The sequence below is a fragment of the Gorilla gorilla genome, chromosome 22 (assembly GCF_029281585.2).
Source record: "Gorilla gorilla gorilla isolate KB3781 chromosome 22, NHGRI_mGorGor1-v2.1_pri, whole genome shotgun sequence".
NCBI classification, from domain to species: Eukaryota; Metazoa; Chordata; class Mammalia; order Primates; family Hominidae; genus Gorilla; species Gorilla gorilla.
In genome coordinates this window covers 33,857,569-33,884,042 of record NC_073246.2, presented here as the reverse complement: position 1 = coordinate 33,884,042, position 26,474 = coordinate 33,857,569, and the positions used below count along the sequence as shown (strand labels likewise).

The window sequence follows — 26,474 nt, the reverse complement described above, 5'->3', positions numbered from 1 at the left end:
GCAGTTTAGAGGAAACAAATGGATCATAGAAAATTGAATGCTGTTTGCCCATTAGGGTTCCTATTTAAATCCTAACCATTAAATATTTCAACAAATGTTTAAAACGCTCACCATGTGTCTTCAGGACAGAGGAAATAACACAGAAAAGGAATCGAGATGAAAGAAGGGCCCCTTTCCCACTATAGTTCTGGCCCCTTCCGACACACACTCGCAGTGGGGCAGGTGTGAGGTCAGCGTGGACCAGGGCATCGGCAAGGTGGCTTAGGGGCCACCTAGGGTACACACATTGGGCTCTCCATGCACCTAAGTTTGCATTGTTATTTGAGGTCCTCATGAGTGACATGCAAAGCACGAGGGAGGAAGTCTAACAGTGAATTCTGCATCCCCTGGACTCTGGCTGGGGTGACCACCCTCAGTGCAGGTGACCATAAGAGGTCCCTCCCTCCCGTAAGGCACGGCCATTTGGTGATGATAACGTCATATGTGTGCTAGGCTGCAGGTATCCCCCTGCCTTTAATCCAGCCAGGTATCCCACCTGGAATGTTCTACCTATTCCGGTTGCTTATCCCAGTCCTATCCATTTTCTGAGACTCTGATCAGGGCCCACTTGATCTTTTCATTTGTTTATTGAGCAAATATTTATTGAGCACCTACATGCCAGGCATCGTGTGGCCTCTGGGAATATTGTGAGGAGCAAAAGGGACTCAGAGCCCACTCTTCTGGAACTCACAGCCCAGAGGGAGAGATGTTAATCAAACAACCCCAAAACAAATAAACAGCTGCAAATGGGACAGGCCCCAGGATGTAGAACGTGGTAGGCAGATAGGATCGATAGGATAAGACTGGATGGCAGAGGTCAGGGAACAGCAGGGGCCCATGGGGAGGTGATCTTGCTCTGGGATCTGAAGACACTTAGGTTCAGCAAAGAGGAGCAGGGAAAACATTCTGGAAGAGGGAGCAGCATGTGCACAGCCCCCACAGGCAGAGAGAGCACAGCAAGCCCGAAGGCTGTGGACTGAGCACAGGGAGGGATGCAGCACTGTGTGTGTGGGCCATGTGGCTAGGAGACAAGGCAGGAGAAGCAAGCTGGGGCTGAACCACACAGGGCGACCATGCACGGAGTCTGCCTGGCAAATGAAGGAAACCTCCGAAGGTCTCAAGCAGGAAAGTGACATGATGCGGTGCGAGGGTGAAAAGCTCGCTCTGACGGCCAGGCAGGAGAGAGTGGCGGGCCACCATCCCGGAAGCAAGAGAGTCAGTTAGGAGGGCATAGCAGAAATCCAGGACAGAAGTGATGTGGCTGGGACCAGGTGTGGGGATGGAGACGGAGAGAGTGCAGGGGTTGGAGGGGTTTAGCGGTCAAATTGGCAGAATGTGGTGATGGGTTGGCTCTGGGGGTAAGGGGAGGGTCAAAGTCAAGGACTCTTGGGTTTCTTCCCTGCACTGCTGGGGAGGATGGGGCTGCTACTGTGGTGGAGGGCGGAGGGGGGTGGGGGGAGAGTCTGGTTCAGAGCGTGCTAGATTCAAGACCCCTTCATTCATGCAAGAGGGGGTTAACATTTAGTAAGCAACTGGCCAGAGGGGTCTAGAGTTCAGGGGGCATCTGGGTCCCCACCACCTGGCTCTCTGGCTTTAAGCCTGAAAGCCACACCTGGGCTTGTGGCTTAGCTTCTGTGGCCACAGCCCACCTTCCAAAGGGTTTGTCTCCATCTTCATCTTCCCCGAGCCCCACAGCCTGTCTTGAGGAAGGGGGCATCCAGGCTGGGGTCAAGGCTAAGGCCCACCATTCCTGCCTGGCCTTGAGCATCCTTCTATCGAGGTCATGTTCTCTCCCTTCACTGCAGTGTCACTGATGGAGAGGCAGATGCTCACTGACCTCACTTCCCCTCTCCCACCCCCCAAATCCATGCAACCTCTCTTCTGCCTTTGGCACTTCACGAAGCTGTTCTTTCTAACATCCTCAGGACAACTAGCTGCCCAGTAGACAATGCTGACCATTTCACATGTGACCTTTCCTCTGTTCCCACGGGCCCCACCGCAGCATCACTGCCTTCTGGCTGCCCCGCCCCCTGCCGGCTGCCCCCTGCCGGCCACCCCCAGCCCTGTCTTTGCCAGTTTCTCCTCTCTCTCTGCCCCAGGGTCTGTCTGAAATGGAGACCTGTGCCATTGCCCACCTCTATGCCGGGGGCAAGTCCCTCTCCTGAGCTCCCATCACATTCGCACACAGAGTCCTGCAGCTGGGCACTCCCTGTCATCAGTGTCTCTGGACACCTGCTTCACTGGCTGCCTAGGAGCCCAGTGTGGGCCCCGGTAACCACCATGCTCCACTGCAGCCCTGCATGCAAGACAAGCCCAGAGAAGAATCTTCCAGAGCGATGTGCACCACTCATGGGATCAGGATGAAAACTTTACATTGGAAAAGGAAAGAGGGGAGAGGCCAGGCTCGGTGACCTCACTGGGGCATAGACAAAGGGTCCCTTTTTGATCCCTTCTCAAATGAAGGAACTTCTGGGTGGGTGACATGATTTGTCCCCACCCAAATCTCCCCTTGAATTGTAATAATCCCCATGTGTCAAGGGCGGGGACAGGTGGAGATCACTGAATCATGGGAGAGGTTTCCCCCATACTGTTCTCATGGTAGTGAATAAGTCTCACAAGATCTGATGGTTTTATTAAGGGGAGTTCCCCTACACAAGCTCTCTTGCCTGCCGCCATGTAAGACGTGACTTTGCTCCTCATTTACCTTCCATGATTGTGAGGCCTCCCCAGCCATGTGAAACTGTGAGTCCATTAAACCTCTTTCCTTTATAAAGTACCCAGTCTTGGGTATGTCTTTATTAGCAGCGTGAGAACAGACTAATAGACCTGGGTGTCCCAGGAGAGAGATTCCTGCGGCAAGGACACTCAGGGGACATAAACAGGCTCCAGAGGGAAAAGGGAAGGTGGTTCCCAGGAAAATCACTGAGAGAAAGAAAAGCTCACTTGGCAAAAAGTGAATGAGGGGCCCTGAGGCTGCACCCCACTCCTGGCCCCCTCCCTGGATCTGGAATTCACAGACACAGTTTCCTAACAAACATGGATGTGGGATGTTTGCTACAGGAGCCTAGTTTTTATTCTGAAATCAGAGTTGCGTTCTTTTTCTCTAGGTACATCCCAGGTTACATCAGGTCACCAGGGACAGCTGGCCAGGAAAGCCTGCCTGATCCCAAACTTTTGCGTTCCTCATCTCACTTTCTTCTGATGCCACGTGTTACACTCAGCTCTATTTTTAAGCATCTCATTTTTTTCTAGCATTTGCATTTTTTTCCTTTTATTTTTAGTTGACGCATAATCATTATACATCTTTTTTATGGGACGGAGAATGATATTTCCATCTATGTATTCAATATGTAATGATCAAATCAGGGTGATCAGCATATTTATTACCTCAAATATTTATCATTTCTTTTTATTGGAAACATTCAAAATTCTCTTTTAGCTTTTTGAATATACATAATAAGTTATTGTTAACTATAGTCACCCTACAGTGCCACAGAACACCAGAACTTATTCCTTCTGTCTAGCCGTAATTTCATGTTCGTTAAGCAACCTCTCTCTACCCTCCCTTCCCCCTGCCATTCCAAGCCTCTAATAACCACAGTTTTACTCTGTACTTCTATGAGATCAATTTTTGCTAGTTTCACTCACATATGAGTGAAACACTGAAACATCTCATTTTCATTTTGGGAGATCCTGACAGTGGTTTTCAACCTTGGCTGCTCATTGGAACATCCAGGGAGCTCTAAAAACTCCTGATACCCGAGTCTCACCTCCCAAGATTCAACGGAATGGGTCCGAGGTGCGGCCTGGGCATCCAGATGTTTAAACGCTCCCCGTGACTTTAACATGCAGCCACAGCTGAGAACCATGGTTTAGACACCGCAAAGCTGGTTCCGCTGCAAACCATTTCTCAAGGGCTCAGTTATGAGCGTAAGTATGTGTCTTTTGCTACTTCAGTGTCCCACAGTAATTGGTTTCTTTTCCAATTACTGCAAATGGAAATCCACCCTTCCTAAGAGACCCTGAGGTTTGCTTCAGGGGTCACTCACCTCGTAGGACTCCTTGGGGGCCCTGTACTTTTCTATCTGGTAGAGCCGGGTCTTGTAGCAGAGGCTGTCCTGGATGTCAGATTTCTACCAGAGGAGAAAAGAAAAAGCACAGCTCAACTCTCAGAAATAGAAATGCCCATTAAGCAGTCATTAATTTTTAAATCAGCGCTTGGCTGAGAGAATGCTGGAAATGTTTGGCAGTCCAGTAAATTGCAACATCAAGTCTCACCCCAGGACGGCCTGCAGGCAGGTTGCAGTGTGGGGAGAGCCCTGGGCGCAGAGTCAGGTCACCTACTTGCGTTACTATCGCTGCCAGCAAAGGGCCAGGTGACCCTGAGTAGATCACTGCCCCCTGCAGGGCCTCAGTTCTTTTATCTGTGCAGTAAGACTACTCAAAAACACAAACATAGAAACCAAGAAAATGAGCTGGAAAGAATAACTTATTTTATTGAACCACTACATAGAACATAGATCTTGCTTGTTTGCTTTATTTTAAAACAGCACACGGCTGGGCGCAGTGGCTCATACCTGTAATCCCACCACTTTGGGAGGCCGAGGCGGGTGGATCACCTGAGGTCAGGAGTTCGAGACCAGCCTGGCCAATGTGGCGAAATCCTGTCTCTAGTAAAAATACAAAAATAGCCAATCATGGTGGCACACGCCTGTAGTCCCAGCTACTCAGGTGGCTGAGGAAGGAGAATCACTTGAATCCGGGAGGTGGAGGCTGCAGTGAGCCAAGATCGTGCCATTGCACTCCAGCCTGGATGACAGAGTGAGACTCTGTCTCTCAAAAAAATAAAAATAAAAATAAACAAAAAAGTGCACACACATACAAACACACATGTACACACTGCTCCCCACTACCACCACCCAAATGAAAGCCATAACAATTCATAACATAGCTCAAAGAAGATAAACAGCTGCACCTAAGCTGAGGAAGGTGCAATCCTGTCTGGAAATGGGTGAAATAAAAACATGGATTAATTAATTAATCAACCAACAAATAGTTAATAAATGCCCTTACAGGCTCTCTATCTTAAAATACAAACTTCATGGTTTTAAAAAGAGGAAACCAAAAGAGAAGGGAAGAGATGACAATTAAGAGATAACATTTTACTTTTTAGTTCACTAGATTGGGCTTCAAAATTATACACAGGGTGTAAATAATTGGTTGATAAAATTAATAACCGGGACAGTGCATACAGTACAATTAAATTAGCCATGTGCAGAAATTACTGAGCAGTTGAGTTGTCTGTAGGGATTAATTCACTCTAGTTAAAAACAGCCACTCGCCTAGAGTATGGATTCTCAGACTAGGTATGCCCTATGATTTAAGCATTAAATGTGAAACAGACATCATAAAACTCACAACTGGTCTGAGAATCCACACTCTAGGCAAGCAGGTGTTTCTAACTAGAGTGAATTAATCCCCATAGACAACTTGTTCAGGAGTAAGACAAAGAAGCCCACTCTCACTACTTCTATTCAACATAGTACTGCACGTCCTAGCCAGAGCACTTAGGCAAGCGAAAGAAATCAAAGGCACCCTCAGGAAGAATAGCTAAGGAATGCTGGGATTAATGCCTAGGTGATGGGTTGATCTGTGCAGCAAACCACCATGGCACATGTTTACTTATGTAACAAACCTGCACATCCTAAACATGTACCCCAGAACTTAAAATAAAAGTTGAAGAAAAAATAAAAATAAAAATATTTGGGAAATTGTTAAACTAAATAAATAAGTAAATAAATAAATAAATAAAAGGAATCAAAATTGGAAAGGAAATTCAATTGTCCCTGTTTGTAGATACACGATCTTATATATAGAAAGCCCTAAAGACTACCAAAAAACTGTTTGAACTACTAAATGAATTTAGTAAAGTTGCAGAATGCAAAATCAATATACAAAAATCAATAGTGTTTTCATACACTAACAACAAACTATTCAAAAATGAAATCAAGAAAGCAATGCCACTTACAATAGCCATAAAAAAATCAAATGCTTAGGAATAAATGTAACCAAGGAAGTGAAAGATCTGTACACTGAAAACTATAAGACATTGATGAAAGAAATTGAAGAAGACATAAGTAAATGAAAAGATTCCATGTTCATAGATTGGAAGAATTAATATGATTAAAATGTCCATACTATACTAAACAATCTACGGATTCAATGGAATCCCTGTCAAAATTCCAATGACGTTTTTCACAGAAACAGAAAAAAAAAAATCCTAACATTTGTATGGAACCACAAAAGACCCTGAATAGCCAAAGTCATTTTGAACAATAAAATCAAAGTTGATGCATCACACCACCTGACTTCAAAACATATCACAAAGCTATAGAAACCAAAACAGCATGATACTGGCATAAAAACAGAGACACATAGACCAGTGGAATAGAAAAGAGAGTCCAAAAATGAATCCATGCACTTACGGTCAATTACTTTTTGACAAAGCTGCCAAGAACACAGAATGAGGAAAGGAGATCCTCTTAAATAAATGGTGTTGGAAAACTGGACATCCACAGAGAATGAAATCAGACCCCGTCTCACACCATCTGCAAAGTCAACTCAAAATGAGTTAAAGACTTAGGCCTGGGCCACAGTGGCTCATGCCTGTAATCCCAGCACTTTGGGAGGCCAAGGCAGGTGGATCACCTGAGGTCAGGAGTTCAAGATCAGCCTGACCAACATGGAGAAACCCTGTCTCTACTAAAAATACAAAATTAGCTGGGCATGGTGGCGCATGCCTATAATCACAGCTACTTGGGAGGCTAAGGCAGGAGAATCGCTTGAACCTGGGAGACGGAGGTTGCGGTGAGTGGAGATCTCGCCATTCACTCCAGCCTGGACAACAAGAATGAAACTCCGTCTCAAAAAGAAAAAAAGACTTAGGCCCAGGCCGGGCATGGTGGCTCACGCCTGTAATCCCAGCACTTTGGGTGGTAGAGGTGGGCAGATCACGAGGTCAAGAGATCAAGACCATCCTGGCCAACTTGGTGAAACCCCATCTCTACTAAACATACAAAAATTAGCCACGTGACAAAAATTAGCCGCGTGTGGTGGCAGGCAGGCGTCTATAATCCCAGCTACTCAGGAGGCTGAGGCAGGAGAATCGCTTGAAGCTGGGAGGCAGAGGTTGCAGTGAGCCGAGATCGTGCCACTGCACTCCAGCCTGGTGACAGAGCGAGACTCCATCTCAAAAAAAAAAAAAAAAAGAAGACAGGCCTGGTGCGGTGGCTCACGCCTATAATCCCAGCACTTTGGGAGGCCGATGTGGGCGGACCACAATGTCAGGAGTTCAAGACCAGCCTGGCCAACATAGTGAAACACCGTCTCTACTAAAAATACAAAAATTTGCTGGGCATGGTGGTGCACACCTGTAGTCCCAGCTACTTGAGAGGCTGAGGCACAAGAATCGCTTGAACCCAGGAGGTGGAGGTCACAGTGAGCTGAGATCACACCACTGCACTCCAGCTTGGGTGACAGAGTGAGACTTCATCTCAAAAAATAAATAAATAAACAAACAAGATCCAAAACTATAAATCTACTAGAAGACAAGCTACAGAAAAGGCTTCATTACATTGGTCTGGACAATGATTTTTTGGACATGACTCCCAAAGCACAGGCAACAAAAGCACAAATAGACAAATGTAATTACATCAAATTCAAAAGCTCTGCACAACAAAGGAAATAATCGACAGAGTAAAGAGATCTATGGAATGGGATAAAATATTTGTAAACCATACATCTGACAAAGAACATATAAAGAATGCAGCTGGGCGTGGTGGCTCATGCCTGTAATCCCAGCACTTTGGGAGGCCAAGGTGGGCAGATCACGAGGTCAGGAGATCGAGACTATCCTGGCTAACATGGTGAAACCCTGTCTCTACTAAAAATACAAAAAATTAGCCAGGCGGGGTGGCAGGTGCCTGTAGTCCCAGCTACTTGGGAGGCTGAGGCAGGAGAATCGCTTGAACCCAGGAGGCGGAGCTTGCAGTGAGCTGAGATCACGCCAGCCTGGGCAACACAGCAAGACTCCATCTCAAAAAAAAAAAAAAAGAATGCAAATAACTCAATAGCCAGAAAACAACCCAATTAAAAAGTGCACATAGGATCTGAAGACATTTCTCAAAAGAAGACATAGAAATGGCCAATAGGGGCCGGGTGCGGTGGCTCACACCTGTAATCCCAGCACTTTGGGAGGCTGAGGCAGGCAGATCACAAGGTCAAGAGATTGAGACCATCCTGGCCAACATGGTGAAACCCCGTCTCTACTAAAAATACAAAAATTAGCTGGGCATGGTGGTGTGCACCTGTAGTCCCAGCTACTCAGGAGACTGAGGCAGGAGAATTGCTTGAATCCAGGAGGCAGAGGTTGCAGTAAGCAGAGGTTGCAGTGAGCCGAGATCATGCCACTGCACTCCAGCCTGGTGACAGAGCGAGACTCCCTCTCAAAAAAAAAAAAAAAAAAAAAAAAGAAATGGCCAATAGGTATGCTCAACATCGCCAATCATAAGGGAAATGCAAATTAAAGCTACAATGAGATACTGCCTCACATCTGTAAGAACAGCTTTTATCATAAAGATGGAAGATACCACATGTTGGAGAGGATGTGGAGAAGAAAGAACCTTTGCACACTGTCGGTGGGAATGTAAATTAGTACAACCATTATGGAAATCAGTATGGATCCTCAAAAAATTAAAAGTAGAACTACCATGTGATCCAGCAATTCCACTTCTGGGTCTATATCCAAAGGAGATGAAATCAATATGTTGAAGACACATATGCACCCCCCACCCCATGTTCAATGCAGCATTATTTACAATAGCCAGGAAATGGCTATTGTGTCCATCAACGGATGAATGAATAAAGAAAGTGTGTGGTACATATATATAATGGAATACTATTCAACCTTTAAAAAGACAGAAATTCTGTCATTTTTGACAATATGGATGAACCTAGAGGACATGATGCTAAGTGAAATAAGCCAGGCACAGAAAGACAAATAGTGTACAATCTCACTTATACATGGAATCTAAAAAGTGTAGGTCACAGAAGTAGAGAGTAGAATGATGGTTACCAGAGGCTGAAGGGGATGAGGGAAAGTGGGCAGAAGAGATATTGGTCAAAAGATACAAAATTTCAGTTAAACAGGAGGAAAAAAATTTAAGACATGATTGAACAATGTGGTGACTATAGTTAATAACAGTGTATTTATTCTTGTAAATTGCTAAGAGAGTAGATTTTCAATGGTCTCACCACAAATAAATGATAAATTTGTGTGGTTACACATATATTATTTAGCTTGATTTAGCCATTCCACAATGTATATATATTTCAAAGCATCATGTTGTACAGGATAAATATATACCATTTTTTTGTCAATTAAATAAATTTAATTGAAAACGACCCCCAAACCTTTTCCAGTTAGAATGACACCAGCTGAGTTTCCAGAGAATGTTCTCAGATGACAAAGCCACACTCTGCTTTGCAACACTTGCAGCCTGGATGCTGGGCAAAGCAGACAGGCAGAAATGCAGCAGCTGGCAACACACCCAGGCACCTCAGGACACAGTCTAAGAGCTTCAGGCCAGGTGCAGTGGCTCGTGCCTATAATCCCAGCGCTTTGGGAGGCCTAGGCGGGTGGACTGCTTGAGCCCAGGAGTTAGAGACCAGCCTGGGCAACATGGTGAAACCCCATCTCTACAAAAAATACAATTAGCCTCGACTTCCCAGGCTTAAGCGATCCTCCTGCCTCAGCCTCCTGAGTAGCTGGGACTATAGCAGGATGGCTTGAGCCCGGGAAGTCGAGGCTCCAGTGATCCATGATTGTGCCACTGCACTCCAGCCTGGGCGACAGAGTGAGACTCTTTTTGTTGTGTTTTGTTTTGGTTTGGTTTTAAAAGACAAAAAAGCTTCAGATAAAATGTCTCTCTTGCTTGGCATGAACTATGTAATTGTTTAAGAAGAGCATGAATCACAAAAGCTTGTATCTCTAAATGTGGAAGTAAACATAGGACAGTTTTTTAAAACCTAAGACCCCTCCATCTTACTTGGTCAGCACCTGAAGAACTAGTTCCACCAAAAGAAAAATGTTTGGAACTGTTAACTTACTTGGGAAAGTAGCAATGTCATTCTCTAATAAGCAAAATAATGAACTTTATAATATAGTCAGTTTCATGAAAACACATTTGAATAACTAAGTTTTGAACAGTATTCATCACCTGAAAAAGATTATCAGTGCACTAACCCTCTTTTCTTCCTTTTATCTGAAGACTATTTAAATTCTTAACTTTTATCCTCTATAGCATGGTGGTGTCCAAATGCTATGACCCTAATCCCTTATGTGTGACAAACTTGTAAGCAGGCACCTGCAACATATGCATATTTATAAATTATAAGCATGTAACATGGTACGAATATATCATGTATGCTATAAGATATATAATAAATAGAAATTTTAAAGTATGAGAAAGAAGTTTGGGGAATACAGTCTTTTTACAAAAGAGAAATGAGGCTGGGCATGGTGGCTCACAGCTGTCTGTATTCCTAGCACTTTGGGAGGCCAAGGTGGGCAGACTGCTTGAGCTCAGGAATTCAAGACCAGCCTGGGCAACATGGCAAAACCCCATCTCTACCAAAAATACAAAAATTAGTTGGTCATGGTGGTGCGTGCCTGTAGTCCCAGCTACTCAGGACACTGAGGTGGGAGAATCACTTGAACCCAGGAAGCAGATGTTGCAGTGAGCCGAGATCATGCCACTGCACTCTAGCCTGGGTGACAGAGTGAGACCTCATCTCAAAAGAAAAAAAAAAAAAGAGGGCCAGGTGCTTTGGCTCATGCCTATAATCCCAGCACTTTGGGAGGCTGAGGTAGGAGGATCGCTTGAAGTCAGAGTCAGGAGTTTGAGACCAGCCTGGCCAATATGGCAAAACTCCATCTCTACTAAAAATACAAAAATTAGACAAGCGTGGTGGCACGTGCCTGTGGTCCCAGCTACTCAGGAGGCTGAGGCAGAAGAATCACTTGAACCTGGGAGGCAGAGGTTGCAGTGAGCCGAGATCGTCCCACTGCACTCCAGCCTAGGCGACAGAGAAAGACTCCGTCTCCAAAAAAAAAAAAAAAGTCTCAAAAAACAATTAAAACAAGAGAAATGAGAGAGAAACAGCTTCAAGTCCAGTATGTCTTTTATGTTCCTTGTGATGAGAGGACAGAGAACTGCTGTGTGATACAAGAGATTTTCTGAATCTCTCCTCATCATATAATAAAATCAAATAAATAGTATACTATATGTTGAAAGTCCTGTCTTTCTGGATTTGACATCTCTTCTCCAGTAGCTTTCTATGAGCAAGGCAGCCACAGTGACACCATCTGTGAAATCTAACTCAAAGCGTTGACTCTGTCCCCATCAGAGAGGTGCCACCCCATCATACAGAGCACGTTTATTCCCCCATAAAACATTGTTAAAGCTCTTTACTGTTGAGAGTACTTCTTCTCATGTAGATCTTTCCTTTGGTGGTTCACAAAAAAAAAAAAAAAGGAGTTCTGTGGATAATTTCCTGCGGAAGCACAATGGAAGCACAATCTAGCCAATATTCTGAGCTAAATCAGCTTAGAAACATCTGTACTTTCATCCAAATGTTTAACCAACCTCCCGTGGAGCATCTTCATCTGTTCAGCAATGTTTTCTAGACGGCTCCCAAATCCATTTGCTAACAAAAGACACACACTGACCACCTTGTCCTCCGGGTATTAATTTGGTCATCTCCACCATGCCAGCGAGAATATCATTTCCCCAACTGCAGGTAGATTTTCATCTTTAGCTCTCATATAGAAACCTCAAAAAGGTTTCTAAGCCTATTGTCTAGCGAAATTTGGTGACATATTGGGCTATCACGTGACTTCAAATAGCACATGTTCCGGATGGTAAATGTCTTCCTAACAGTGACAACTCCACGCCATCAGATGTCAAGGTGCAACAGGCCCAGGGTGAAGGTGGTCCCTCGTGAAAGTGAACACTCAGTCAAATTTCAGATAGGCTTCCTGGCAATTCTGAATTTCTTTGGCTGACTCCCTGTTAGAGCTGGTCAGCACCCACCATTCTGAATAAAAGCATGAGCTGCTGTATGCAGACTCCATATTGTCTTGGATCCAATTTGCAGAATTCTTTTTAAGCCATTGTCCATTTGGAGAGAGACAATTTAAGGCACATAAATTCTCTTACTCAGGCACACAGAAACTGCTTGTGGCAAAAATGATGAAGGGGACAGAGTGTCAGGGTCCCACCATCCACCCCACGCTGTGGAAACCCCAAAGGCACCTCGCGGGTGTCACCAGACACTTGGACTTTCTGACACTCAGACTGAGGGAAGGTGCCAGAGTCAGGCCAGGCAAGTCCAATTTTGTTCTTATTTTCTGTAGAAGTTAAACCTAAATAGTGGCTTTCTCATATATAGTACCATAGTTCAGAGACAAATGCCCGGGAGGCACTGCTACCCGAGTTTTATGACCAGAGAACGCTCCAATGCCTCCAATATGGGGAACCCAAAGACCTAAGACGCAGCAGAACAACAACAAAAAAAGACAACAGAGATGCTGTTGAAGGAAAAAGAGGCTTGAACTCCTCCCAATTCTGCCCAGGGCTTAACTCGGTGGGAGAGTATTTGAAAAACATTGCAGATAAAAGGCACTCCCTGAGAAGCAGGTTTAGCTACGACTTTATCCCACATTCAGAAAACTCAGCCTCACATTAGATTAAATTAGCAGCTTGGATCAAGTGTCAGCAACTGAGAAGCACTTTGGGTGTAGGAGCTCTTTTTTCCACAGACAGCAGAGACGATCGCCTCTAGGGTCGCACTTACCCCTGACAAATAGCGCTCCAGTTTCTTGTTTAAGAGGAAGTAGATGGCCAGGATGTGGCAGGCGCGGTTAGAGAGCACAGTGTTGATCACGTCGCTGTTCTTGTAACCCAGCTTCTCGGTCATGTGCAGCACGACGCTTGGGCTCAGGTCTTCCAGAGAAATCCTGCGAGGCACAGAGAGAGAGGACCAGTCACCCCTGCACTTCACGGAGAGCCCCACACAGACCCCCTGGGCACAATCAGCTTCATTCATTCACTCATTCATTCACTGACTTGAGTTTTTATTTTGAAAATGTTCACGTATTCAGAAAAGTGGAGGGAATAGTACAATCACTTTATGTATACCATCATCTAGATATACCAGTGATCACTTTGTCATCCTTGCATTTTTTTTTTTGCTGAAGTATTTTAAATTACAAACATCATGACATTTTACCCCTTAACCCTTGAGTGTGCACCTTCAAAAACCAAAGATGTCCCCCACAGAACCGCAATACCATCAACATACCCAATAAAATTTTAATAATCACTTAATAGCATCTAATACCCAGATTATACTCAAATCTCCCAACTGTCCCCCAGATTTCCTTATGATCACACATTCTTTCCTTAAAATGTATTGATTGTCATGGACAGAGGCCACCCTGACTCTGGATTTTGGGGTGGAAAAGGAAGGTATTCAGGAACTAGCCAGATCATGTTTAGGGGAACAGAAAGAGCTCATAAGTTCATACCTGGGGGGTTCAGGGCTCAGCGGCAAAGTGGGGTCCTCTCAGAGGAAGACAGTTAAAGCTACTTCACAAGGGGACTGTGAAGATAAACTCCTTGGGATAAAATGGCAAAGAAATACCGGGCTTCATTCATCTACGCATTCATTTGTTCACCCTCCCAGTGGGGAAGAGAGGATGTAAATTCACTTAGTCATCCTGATAGTCCTGTGAGTAGGTACTATCATGACCCCAACTTTACAGATAACAAAACCAAAGCCCACAGCAATGCAGTACCTTGCCCAGGGTCACACAGGCAGGAAGTGACAGCCCTAGAATTAAGAACCAGCAGCCGGGTTCAGTGTCTAGATGCTCACTGCTTCCCAAATAAACAGACACATCCATCATCATCATTATCACCATCATCACCACCACCATCACCATCATCCAATGGCTATGGAGACCGAGAAATCAGGGGGAGGGCTCTAAGGGAGTGTATGTGTTGGTAGTGGGGCTATGTCAAAAGAACATTCTAAATCCCTTAAGAGTGATACAAAGAATGATGGCATTCTGAACAAACTCTCACAAGGACAGAAAACCTAACACCGCATGTTCTCACTCATAGGTGGGAATGGAACAATAAGAACACTTGGACACAGGGTGGGGAACATCACACACCAGGGCCTGTGGTGGGGAAGGGGGAGAGATAGTATTAGGAGATATACCTAATGCAAATGACGAGTTAATGGGTGCAGCAAACCAACATGGCACATGTATATATATGTAACAAACCTGCACGTTGTGCACATGTACCCTAGAACTTAAAAGTATAATAAAAAAATAAAAAAGTATAATAAAAGTATAATAAATAAATAAATAAAAAGAGTGATACAAAGAGGGCAATCGGAGCAGAAGGCAAGTTATCTGGCTGGAGAGCCACTAGCCTCCATGTCAAGGGGTCTGAAGACATTTGGATGGAACCTCAGAACCATAATGCCCGGAGAGGTAGCCCCATAACTGTAAAGAAGAGGAGACTTTGCAAGTTCTTCTGTAAGAAGAGAACTTGCCCACTTCACACAGCCAGTTGGCAGGGGCACCAAGAGCAGAACGAGGTCTCCTAGAGCAGAACGAGGTCTCCTGACCATTGCCTGCCACCGGTCAGTGTAACCTACATCGGTTCTCCCTCCGCTACTTTTGCCTAAGTGCTGTCCCAAAAAACAAACAAACGAAAACACACCCAACAAACAATGAGATCAGCCTTCCTCATTCCTGTTTGTCACAAAATTACACATTCCAGATAACATGTGGGAGAGGGATTGGCACGATTACTGGTTTAAAAAGTGTATTAATAACAAGTTTGTTTATTAAAATAACTACTTGAGGTCTACCAAAACAATGCAGAGGGAACAGTGGTTTGGAAATACCTGGGAATCCCAAGAGCAGTGCACCCGCCGAGGGTATGGGGTGTTCTGGAAGAAAAGTCAGCAGCATGGAAAGGAGAGGTATGCACAGGGGCAGACACCCCATCTCTGCCTTTTATGTCCAGTATCTTCAAAAACGAGCTCTGCCAAAATGTAAATGGTCAACTGACTCTGGACTGAGAGGAATAGTTTAAATGTTTTCCTATAAACCATGCATAAACCTGATGCTTTCCAGTACCACTTAACCAATCTGTATATGGCTTCATGTTTGGATGACACAGAGAATGGTACAATGTTCCAGAATACTAGATATAATTTGAATTGAGCAAATTCACATGCAGTCCATGTTGATACCATGGATCTAATTTGGTCTAACTCTGTCCTGTATTGCCTGTGACCTCCTCCCCTCCCACCAGTTCCAAAGCTAACTGGAGGGGTGGAGAGACTGTCCAGGCCCCTGCAGGGAGACAGAAAGAGGCAGCAAGGTTGGCTCTGTACAAAAGTCTGAAACCCAGCACTTTAGGAGACTGAGGCACAGAGATTGCTTGGAGCCAGGAGTTTAAGACCAGCCTGGGCAACACAGAAAAACCCCCATCTCTACAACAAAAATAGAAACACTTAGCTGGCGATGGTAGCACATGCCTGTAGTCCCTCTACTATAGAAGCTGAGGCGCGAAGGTCGCTCGAGCCCAGGAGTTCTAGGTCACAGTGAGCTGTGATTGCACCACTGAACTCTAGCCTGGGCTATGAAGGAAGACTTGTCTCAAAAAAAAAAAAAAAAAAAGTCTGCACCTGGATCAGGAGGGGAGCTGGGCACCTAGCAAACATCTGTTGACTGACTGGCATAAACATTTATTTATAAAAAATTTACTTCCAAAGACATTTCCCTCTTTGCTTTTAGAGATCAACTTGGAGGCTGAAATGACTTCACAGGAGAAGGCTTTATAGAAGAGTGATGTAAAATACGAGACCTTTATTTTCCTTACTTTCTCAAAAGAAAAATATTGACAACACTTAAAATACATCTGGGGCTAGGTATGTTGGGAAACTATAAAACATACTTTATAAAGAAAATATCCCTTTCTCTGTTTGTATGTTCTCACTCCCTTTATCTACATGCCAGTAAAACCAGAAAAATAAATATAAAAAATATATTTTTTTGTCTTAAAGATAAATGTTTTTCAAAATAAACACTGTAAATAACATGTACCTCCCCCAACAGCCTAGAATTCTGGTTCCAGGCCAGGCACAGTGGTGGCTTATGCCTATAATCCCAGCACTTTGGGAGGCTGCAGCAGGTGGATCACTTGAGGCCAGGAGTTTATGACCAGCCTGGGCAACATGGTGAAACCTCATCTCTACTAAAAATACAAAAACTAGCCGGGCGTGGTGGCACTAATCCCAGCTACTCAGGAGGCTGAGGCAGGAGAATTGCTTGATCCCAGGAGGCGGAGGTTGCAGTGAGCTGAGATTGCACCACTGCACTCCAGCCTGGGCGACAGATCAAGACTCTGTCTCAAAATAAATAAATAAATAAATAAATAAAGATAAAGAAAAAGAATTCTGGTTCCACGCTTAAAAACCAAACACTGATTTGCCTCTAGTGTAAAATCAGCAACGGGCCTTACACACACAGAAGACACTGAGTGCTGTTTTCCTTAGCATGTGAGATCTCAGCCAGTTTTACAATCCACTTAACCAGTTTCATGTGCAGCCATTATGCTTCTGACCAAGTCCAAATGCAAAAACCATTACAATAATCTGGCAACAACAGGATAGGAGTTGCCTATCCTGTTTTATAAGTTTTAATCTATCAAACTTTGATAGATTATAAGTTTTAATCTATCAAACTTTGATAGATTATAAGTTTTAATCTATCAAAGCCTGTCTGCAAACTGTGGGAAAGCTACAAAATGAGATGTCGCCTCGTAATTCTTTGTGAATGAAGACACAGCCAACAAGGAGGGGAAATACTGTCTTTCTAACACCAACTCCACTTCCTTCAACAGCTGCCACATTGAGTGGATTGATTATGCTCATTTAGGCGGTGATTACATGAGCTTAATGACTCATGTGGCCACCAGCAAGGCCCCCTCCTTTAACAGAAAGCATACCTGCGTGCTGCTCTCCATCATGAGTATGGATAATGAGGCAAGGTCCTTTCAGCTTTGCTCCCTGCCTCGCTTTGGAGTAGTATTTCTGGTGTCTGTTTCAGATCCTGGCCCACATCGAGCTGTTATTGGAAAACAGCAATCTATTTCCAGGTTCCCTTGGTAACCTAAGTCACCTAGACTTTGTTTAAATTACCTCCTATGAGCCAAATGCTAGAATTCTAGATGGCAACGGAGTGAAACCACCTCCTCTCTGGGCACGGTGAGTGTAAATTTGGCACTGAAGTGTGGATGCAGACTCCCACGCCCCTTTAAAGTTTTTCTAGAACTTCCATCCCAAGCAGAGCCCTGCCTGGCCATCATCTTTGAAGGACTCAGCACTTCTGCTTTCATAAGGCTTGGTGGGTGTTTCTAGACCTTCCTAGGCATTGAACCTATGACCACACAGGACACCCCTTTCTCTGCCCTTTCAGTCTCCTGTCTGCCCCTCTGGGTCAGTGGTTCTCTTGTCTTCATCCAAGCCTGGTCAAATGTGCAAGCCACCCTAGGTCTGAAGGAAGAAGGAAGGTGGGTCCCAGTCTTGGAAGGTACTGAACCCATGTGGTTTCCTTGTTTGCTCAAAAACAGCCAAAATAAGGGCCCTCATTCCCTCGCTCACGTTAGTTAGAAATAGGACAAATGAGTAGAAAAAAATATACAAGAAAATGTTTTTGGCCGGGCGCAGTGGCTCAAGCCTGTAATCTCAGCACCTTGAGAGGCAGGAGGATCACTTGAGCCCAGGAGTTTGAGACCAGCCTGGGAAACATGGCAAAACCCTGTCTCTGAAGAAAAATAGAAAATGTGCCTGACATGGTGGCTCATGCCTGTGGTCACAGCTACTCAGGAGGCTGAGGTGGGAGACTCCCTTGAGCTCAGGAGGTGGAGGCTGTAGTGAGCCATGATCATGCCACTACACTCTAGCCTGGGTGACAGTGAGGTTCTGTCTCAAAAAAAAAAAAAAAAAAAGAAAAAAGAGAAATGTTTTTGAATCTGTAGTTAGCGCACCAACATGGAGAAGCATGGGCTGCACAGGGAGCCCATCAGTGCTCCTATGCTGTGGGTTCCTGTCTGCAAGCTTTGCTTAAAGAACCCTCCTCATGGAAACTGATAAAGTGAAGCCTTCACGGAAAGTCCATAGGGACACCCGGCCTAAAACGAATGACTCCTATGCCTTTCCTTCCTGCCTCCCACATTTTAAGGCAGGGGTCTTAGGGCTGAAATAAACATCAAGAACAAGGCAGAAGAAGGTATCTAAGGGTGGTTTGGAAAGGGAGGGGCGATCCCATGTTTCTGTTTGATGTTGGCAGGTGGGCTCATGAGCTGATCACACACACGCAAACACACTCACAACACAAGGACTGGCCGGGCACGTTGGCTCACACATGAAATCCCAGCACTTTGGGAGGCCGAGGCAGGCGGATCACTTGAGGTCAGGAGTTCAAGAGCAGCCTGGCCAAGATGGTGAAACCCCGTCTCTACTAAAAATACAAAATTAGCCTGGTGTGGTGGCACGTGCCTGTAATCCCAGCTCCTCAGGAGGCTGAGGCATAAGAATCGCTTGAAACCAGGAGGCAGAGGTTGCAGTGAGCTGAGATTACGCCACTGCACTCCAGCCTGGGTGACAGAGCCACACTATGTATCAAAAAAACAAAACAAAGACATACACACACACACACACACAAATTTACACACACACAGACACAACACCCTTGCACATGGAGACCCAAGCAGACATAGACACTCTCTCTCACACACACACACACACACACACACACACACTCGGGCCACAGCTAGTCTCAAAGGTCCCTTTGTGTGAACTAGAAAAAGGCACCCCCTGAGAAGATACAGACCCTCAAAGCCTGGATATCAGCCTCCACTCACCTCTCCTCCAGGTGCCCCTGCAGGACACACGGCATAACAGCACATGGTGGCCCTGTCTACGCTTCCTCTTGTAGATGTGTGGATGTGGGTGTTAGGGGGAAGGGGAGATAGCCAAGAGAGAGCGCGGCTTTTCCTTCAATCACGGACAGCTTTCTGTCCGGAATTGCTCAGGGCTCATAGGACAGGCCCCATCTCTCCCGAGGAGTTCCTCTGGGTGCATGAAATTACCTGTTGGGATAGGTGACATTACAGGGCACTTTGCCCGTGTAATTCTCATTAAGCCAGCGATTCGCCAGTGCCTGCTGGATATTTGGCCTCTTCACAGGATCCGGTTCCAGGAGAGAGCGCAGGAAACTGATGGCACCTGGGAGACATTTGGGAAAGAATGCACGCATGTTACAGGCTGAACGCAGACACCAGTGAAAGCCACCATCACAGGGGACTCGCCACCTTGCCTGCCCATCCCGAGTCACTGCTGGGGTGATCTCTTCTCTAGGTCTCTGGACAGGGTTCCGAATTCAATGATTCATGGAGCTTGGTTTCAGCCCCACCTCCCTTCAGACAGGAGGGGTGTGGAAAATCCCATTTCCCCCTCTCTCTCTTTAAAAAATACACACCACATAGCCAAAGAATTTAATTTCTCTGTCCAAGGGGAGCAACTGGTACATGATACAGCAAGAACCAGTTTGGGTCTCCCCATTCCCTGTGTTTCCCAAGACAACCTGTGGTCTTTTCTTGTTGCTCATAGGTGAGCCAAAGAGATGCTCTATTGACAGGCTTGTAGGAATGAAAGAAAATAAACAGAAAATGCCTGCTCGCAAGGTAGGTTTTTGAGCACTCAGGGAGAAGCCAGAAGCGTACAGGCATCCTAAGTTAGACCTCTCAACTGGGCACCACAGGACACTCAGAGTCTCAAGGGGCCAGAGAAGTCCTGCTTTCTGATCCTTTCCTTTAAAGCCATTCCGCACCGCCGCCCACCTCCCTGCCTCGGCCTCCCAAAGTGCTGGGATTATAGGCCTGAGCCACCGCGCCTGGCCAAAAATAATGTTTTAAATGCCCTGGGTTTCCTTTCATTTCACAAATATTTACAGAGCACTTGTTGTCCATTCAAGCACTGGAGAGAAGAAGCTAATTCATCTCTAAGCAGAACATTTGCATCCTTTAAGATTATAACAATGGAAACAACTGTATGAGAGGCAAAAATGCGTTTATAATGCACACGAAGCCTTTTATTTTGTATTTATTTTATTCATTATTTTTTACATTTTGGAGACAGAGTCTCACACTGTCGCCCAGGCTGGAGTGCAGTTGTGCCATCATGGCTCACTGCAGCCTTGATCTCTCTGGCTCAGGTGACCTTCCCACCTCAGCCTTCCAAGTAGGTGAGACTACAGGCATGCACCATCACGCCTGGATACTTTTTTATTTTTTTGGTAGAGATGGGGTTTTGCCATGTTGCCCAGGCTGGTCTCAAACCCCTGAGCTCAAGCGATCCTCCTGCCTCAGCCTCCCAAAGTGTTGGGATTAAGTGTGTAAGCCACCACACCCAACCCATGAAGAAGGCTCTTCTAAGGCTGCAAAATTGTTCAGCAGGAGAATATACAGCATACCCACATATGGGCAAAGAATGTCAGGGATGACTTCAAAATGCAGATGGTCTGTCTTGCTTGAGTTGTGGGACTGTGATATTTTCTTATGCTATAGCCCTTATTTTACAAAGTATTGCTGTAATGTTTTTGCAATATAAAGAATTCTTTTACGCAGCTTTGTACTTGATTTCCAACATACCAAATAATAGATCCCAGAAAATAATAATGTGCTTGGTCCCCCGATTTTTCTAACCTTCTCTTCAAAGTTATTTTTTCAGTTTTCTAAGGTAATCTTCTTTGCAAGGAGAAGTCATAAAATGTCTTACTTTCTCAAAAGCTTTAAGTTGTCATTTGAACATTGTTCTTGAGGAAATGCTGAGCCTTTTGTCAACTCATTTTCTGCAGAGTAAAAATGAGGCCATCAAAAAAGGGGCCAGTTGTGATGCCAGAATCAACTCAAGAGAAACAATCTTTGCTAGGTCATGCAGCCAGGTCAACCTCCATGGTCAACCCACCACCAGGGTGGGTTCCCATACTGTTGAAGAGGTTACCAGGTCATCTCCCTTTCAATAGTGGGTAGTCTCTACTGGATATCTACCCAAAGGAAAATAGGTCATTACATGAAAAAGACACTTGCACACATGTTTATAGCAGCACAATTCACAATTGCAAAAATATGGAACCAGCCCAAATTCCCATCAACAAGTGGATAAAGAAAATGTGACATATATATACATGTCATATATATAAACACCAAGGAATACTACTCAGTCATAAAAAGGAACAAACTAATGGCATTCGCAGCAACCTGGATGGAGTTGGAGACCATTATTCTAAGTGAAGTAACCCAGGAATGGAAAAACCAAACATTATGTATTCTCACTTGTAAGTGGGAGCTAAGCTATGAAGGTGCAAAGGCATAAGAATGATACAATAGACTTTGGGGACTTGGAGGGAAGGGTAGGAGAGGGGCAGGGGATAATAGACTACACACTGGGTACAGTGTACACTGCTCAGGCGATGGATGCACCCAAATCTCAGAAATCGCCACTAAGGAACTTATCCACGTAACCAAACACCACCTGTTCCTCAAATACGTACTGAAATTTTGAAAAAAGGAAATATGCCAGGAGCAGTGGCTCACAACTGTAATCCCAGCACTTTGGGAGGACGAGGTGAGTGGATCACCTGAGGTCAGGAGTTCAAGACCAGCCTGACCAACATGGCGAAACCCCGTCTCTACTAAAAATACAAAAATTAGCTGGGCGTGGTGGTGCATGCCTGTAATCCCAGCTACTCGGGAGGCTGAGGTGGTAGAATTGCTTGAACTCAGGAGGCAGAGTTTGCAGTGAGCTGAGATCACGCCACTGCCCTCCAGCCTGGGTAACAGAGAGAGAATCCGTCTCAAAATTTAAAAAAAAAAAAAAGAAAAGAAAAACAAAGAACAGTGGGGTGGGTAGAAATGCATGTGTAGAGGCCATGAGGTACATTTACCACTGTAAGTGTTATCGCTGGATACTCAGCTAAAACTTTCCAACAACGTACTTTAAAAAAAATTCTTTTTTTAACTTTTACTTTAGGTTCGGGGGTACATGTGCAGGTTTGCTATGTAGGTAAACTCATGTCATGGGAGTTTGTTGTACAGATTATTTCATCACCCAGGTACTAATCCTAGTACCCAATAGATTTTTTTTTTTTTTGCTCCTCTCTCTCCTTCCACCCTCCACCCTCAAGTAGACCCCAGCGTCTATTGTTCCACTCTTTGTGTCCATGAGTTCTCATTACTTAGCTCCCACTTATAAGTGAGAACATGCGGTATTTGGTTTTCTGTTCCTGTGTTAGTTTGCTAAGGATGATGGCCTCCAGCTCCATCCATGTTCTATAATAACCCGAAAATCAAACAGATCTCTGCTTTTCAGAATGTCTATCTCCCTTCCCTTAACACCCCTGCATTGGAAGAGTCATTTAGATCTTAACTGGGGGCATCTATTGGTCAGATGAAAAACATGAGGGCTCAATGAATCGGAGCGGGTGGGCTGTTGAGTTAATGTTTTCTGAGACATTGCTGTTGCTTACCCTCAAAGGACTTGGGCAACAACCCAGGGTTGCCTCAAAAGACTTGGGCAACAGGCCAGGCTTTTTCAAAGTATGATGAACCAGAAGTGCTAAGGACAAACTAGATGTGCATTTTTGTTCTATTTTCATAACTGAGCACTCTGCATCTTCAAAAACTGCTGATGAGCACAAGTAATTTTAGTTCAAATCTCCGCTGACGAATTTTCTTCCTTTGGACGTCACAGACATTGCATTACTATCCAAAAAGGACTTTGAGAATATCCTTAGAGCTCTTTGAAGTTTGTTTTAGGGTCCTGAAAACCCCTGCCTTATGAGCAAAAGAGATTAAAATATTCCTCACCATCCTGGAAAGCCATGCCAGGCATGGCCACAGGCCACACGCCACCCTCCACCCCTCTGAGATAACACTTAGGTTCTCCACTCAAGCCTGGAAAAATAGTACCACCCTGCTCAACGTAACACACAGCACACCTTCCTCCATCGCAAAACCCACTTTCTTTCACGAACCATCAGCTTTCCAAAGTCTGGACTGGCTTGTGTGAGCACCTGAACACTGTACCAGGTGAAAGGGCTGCAGGTCTGTCATCAGACTTTTCACATTGGTGTAGCCTGATAGATGCAAATAGAGACCCCTCCCCACTTGAAGCTCCCTCCTCATCACTTCCCAAGCTAAAGAATTATTTGATAATCTGATCATCATGCCTTCTTGGACATCGTAATCAGCACCGACTCAACCCTCATAAAAGCTAACGCTTCTCCTCCAGTTTGACTTTGGACAATTCACAGCACAAAACCATCATAACCTGAAGTGACTGCTTGGAATGTATTATAAATGCTAGTGTTGAGGTGTAGTGATGAAAAGGTAACAGTCTGAAAAATTGCTCAGCCATAAAAGGCATTCTCTACTCTGTGACATACAAGTGCCAACAAGCAAAAAGAAAGTGTGTAGAAGAGAGACTTAGAAAGGCCCTCGAAGCTTAAGTTTGCAAACGGCATGACAGAGATGAATGAAGGGCAGTTCTTTGGAAGCATGTTCTGTGGATTCACAAGGGCAATAATGCTGTTTTCAACTCAAGTTTGGTAAAAATTCTTCCAACTTAATCTTTAAAAAGAGCAGAAGAATTAATAGATATGATCATTACATATATGAGTGACAGGGCCAGGTGCAGTAGCTCATGCCTGTAACCCCAGCAGTTTGAGAGTCCAACACAGGAGGATTGCTTGAGCCCAGGAGTTCAAGACCAGCTTGAGCAACATAGGGAGACCCTCTCTCTATAAAAAATACACCCCCCACCAAAAAAACATTAGCTGGGCATGGTGGCATGCGCCTGCAGTCCCAGCTACTTGGGAGGCTGAGGTGGGAAGACTGCTTGGTTTCGGAGGCTGAGGCTGCAGGGAGCCATGATTGTGCCACTGCACTCCAGCCAGGATGACACAGTGAAACCTTGTCTTAGACAAAAACAAAAACAAATATGAATGACAGAGTCATCCAATTAATAAAGATGTGCATTAGTGAAACACAATAAAACTGGCATATTTTCTATTTGGATTGACATTACTCAAAACATAAGGCCATAGAGACAATAGATAATACCTCCAACTTTTTGTAGGGGGGGTGCGTCTTATACTAAATAAAATCAGAGAAGAGTGAAATAACACAGCATGGTAGGAAAATCTAGGTTTTCAGTCAAGCTGACTTAATCTCTCTGAGACTCAATTTCCTCACTGGTAAACAGGGACTTACCTTGCAGGATTGTATAAAAACAACACCACATGAAAAACACCTACAAAGGATTAATCAATAAGTGGCAGCTACTCATGTTACTGGTAAACTAGTATTTTTGGATATAAGCAGGGCCAGGCTGGTTGGAAGGGAGAGGAGATAAACTTAGTGGGGTGCAAAGGATTGAAAAAATGGGAGGCTGTCAGAAGGGCAACAGCTGATCCTCAAACCTGAAGACATTCACTCTATGAACAAGATAAGATGCCCTGGGCTGCCTCAGCAGCTGGTGCACTGCTCTGGGCCCTACTGGGTCAGGACAATTCCCAATCCTGAGTAATCAAAATAATCTATGGGCCACCTTTCCAGGTCACACAGACACATTAACACCAGAGTCAGCAACCTAGATTCCCTGAGTGTCTATCATGTGCAAACACCTCACTTGACACCTGGCTCAAAGGATTTCAATCCTAGTTGAAAAAAGATATTTCTATATCCCAATAGTTATTTTAAAAAGGAGAAGATGGGGAGAGCATCAGATTCCCTAATTAGAAAATCAGATATAGAAATGCAATTCATGCTTGACAAGTCAAGACAACAAAGTCCTGTAGGAATGTGAAGATCTTTAACAAGCACACACAGAGCTTAAGGCCAAGGCAAAGCTGTCTGCTCAACGCAGGAGCTATGCAAGGTTGGAAAGCAATTCCAGTGATGCTGAAATTGCTGGGAACATTTTTAATATGTCTCCTTTGGGACTAACTTTGGACCATTTTTTAACATCTTCAGAACTGCAACTCTTGCTTCTTTAAGGTTAAATTTAATTTTCACAAAAAACACTTAGAGCCCAGCCTAAGACTGTGTAATATTATTGAAAGTAAAAACAAGGTATGGTTCTGAAGCAATGAGATTGATTTTCTTGTGTTATTAACCTACCTGCGCTTGTCTGCTCCTTTTCCCACAGCTGTGTGGGGCTCATGCTAATGCTAATCAACAAATATTTCTGGCTTTTCACTTTCAACGCACATGGTAAGGTTGCACTGCCCCATTCTCTTTAGTTGGGTGAAGCCGCATGCCATGTTTTAGAAAGCTTCCACTTACAACTGGAAGATTGGTGGAAGATTTAATTGCTGGCGAAGAGCTTCTCTTTCTCTTTCCCTTTCTCCCTCTGCATGAACCAGAAATGTTGGAAGTGGTGGCTGCTCCATCAGCCTTGGGCCCTTGGCTGGGCAGCACCTTTCAATGTTTGATCCAGCTCTCAATTGAGATGTAGCATGACTGAGAAATAAACCTTTGTGGTCCTGAGCCACTAAGACTTGGGGGCTGATTGTTACTGCAGCATAACCTGGTCTATTCTGACTAATACAATGAAATGGCAGCAGATCAGCAGTTCTCCAGCTCCTCAGGCTGTCATCGGGTTCAAAGAGAGCACTGTCTGCCTTTCCCCACTGTGGGGGTACATTCATCCTCCTTTTGTCCTTTGTTATGGGTCATTTGAATAAAACAGGCTCTGAACCCTCAAAGAAACTTTGGAATCACTCTGAGAGATGGCAATATTTATGACTATATAACCCCTACAAAGACTGCTTTGAAAGACTGCATCTATTTGGAAACATCACATCTTATTTGTACTGCAATGAGATATTATTAGACCCCTATCAGAATAACTAAAATAAAAAATAATAATAGCATCAAATGCTGGCAAGGATGCAGAGATCATGCACATATTGCCAGTGGGAATGCAAAATGGTCCAGCCACTCTGAAAAAGAGGCTTGGCAGTTTCTTACAAAACTAAATACGTGCTTACTACCCAACCCAGCAATTTCACTCTTGGGCATTTGTCCCAGAGAAATGAAACCATATTCTCAGAAAAACTTAAACATGAATGTTCACAGCATCTTTATTCATAATAGCCCCAAACTGGAAACAACTCAACGGTCCTTCAGTGGGTAAATGGTGAAACAAACTGTGGTATATCC

The 26,474-nt window shown here is 44.6% G+C and overlaps 1 protein-coding gene across 2 annotated transcripts in view; it reads right to left on the bottom strand.

The window, feature by feature from the left end:
- Window positions 1–26,474, bottom strand: part of HUNK (hormonally up-regulated Neu-associated kinase) — a 134,940-nt gene that overhangs the window by 14,387 nt on the left and 94,079 nt on the right. For both annotated transcript variants that reach the window (XM_055373983.2, XM_031005280.3), the window contains exons 6-8: window positions 19,341–19,476; window positions 12,955–13,117; window positions 4,089–4,172 (exon numbers count right to left, since the gene is read on the bottom strand). In XM_055373983.2, the coding sequence (XP_055229958.1) occupies window positions 4,089–4,172; window positions 12,955–13,117; window positions 19,341–19,476 (383 nt within the window). The remainder of the gene's footprint in view (window positions 1–4,088; window positions 4,173–12,954; window positions 13,118–19,340; window positions 19,477–26,474) is intronic.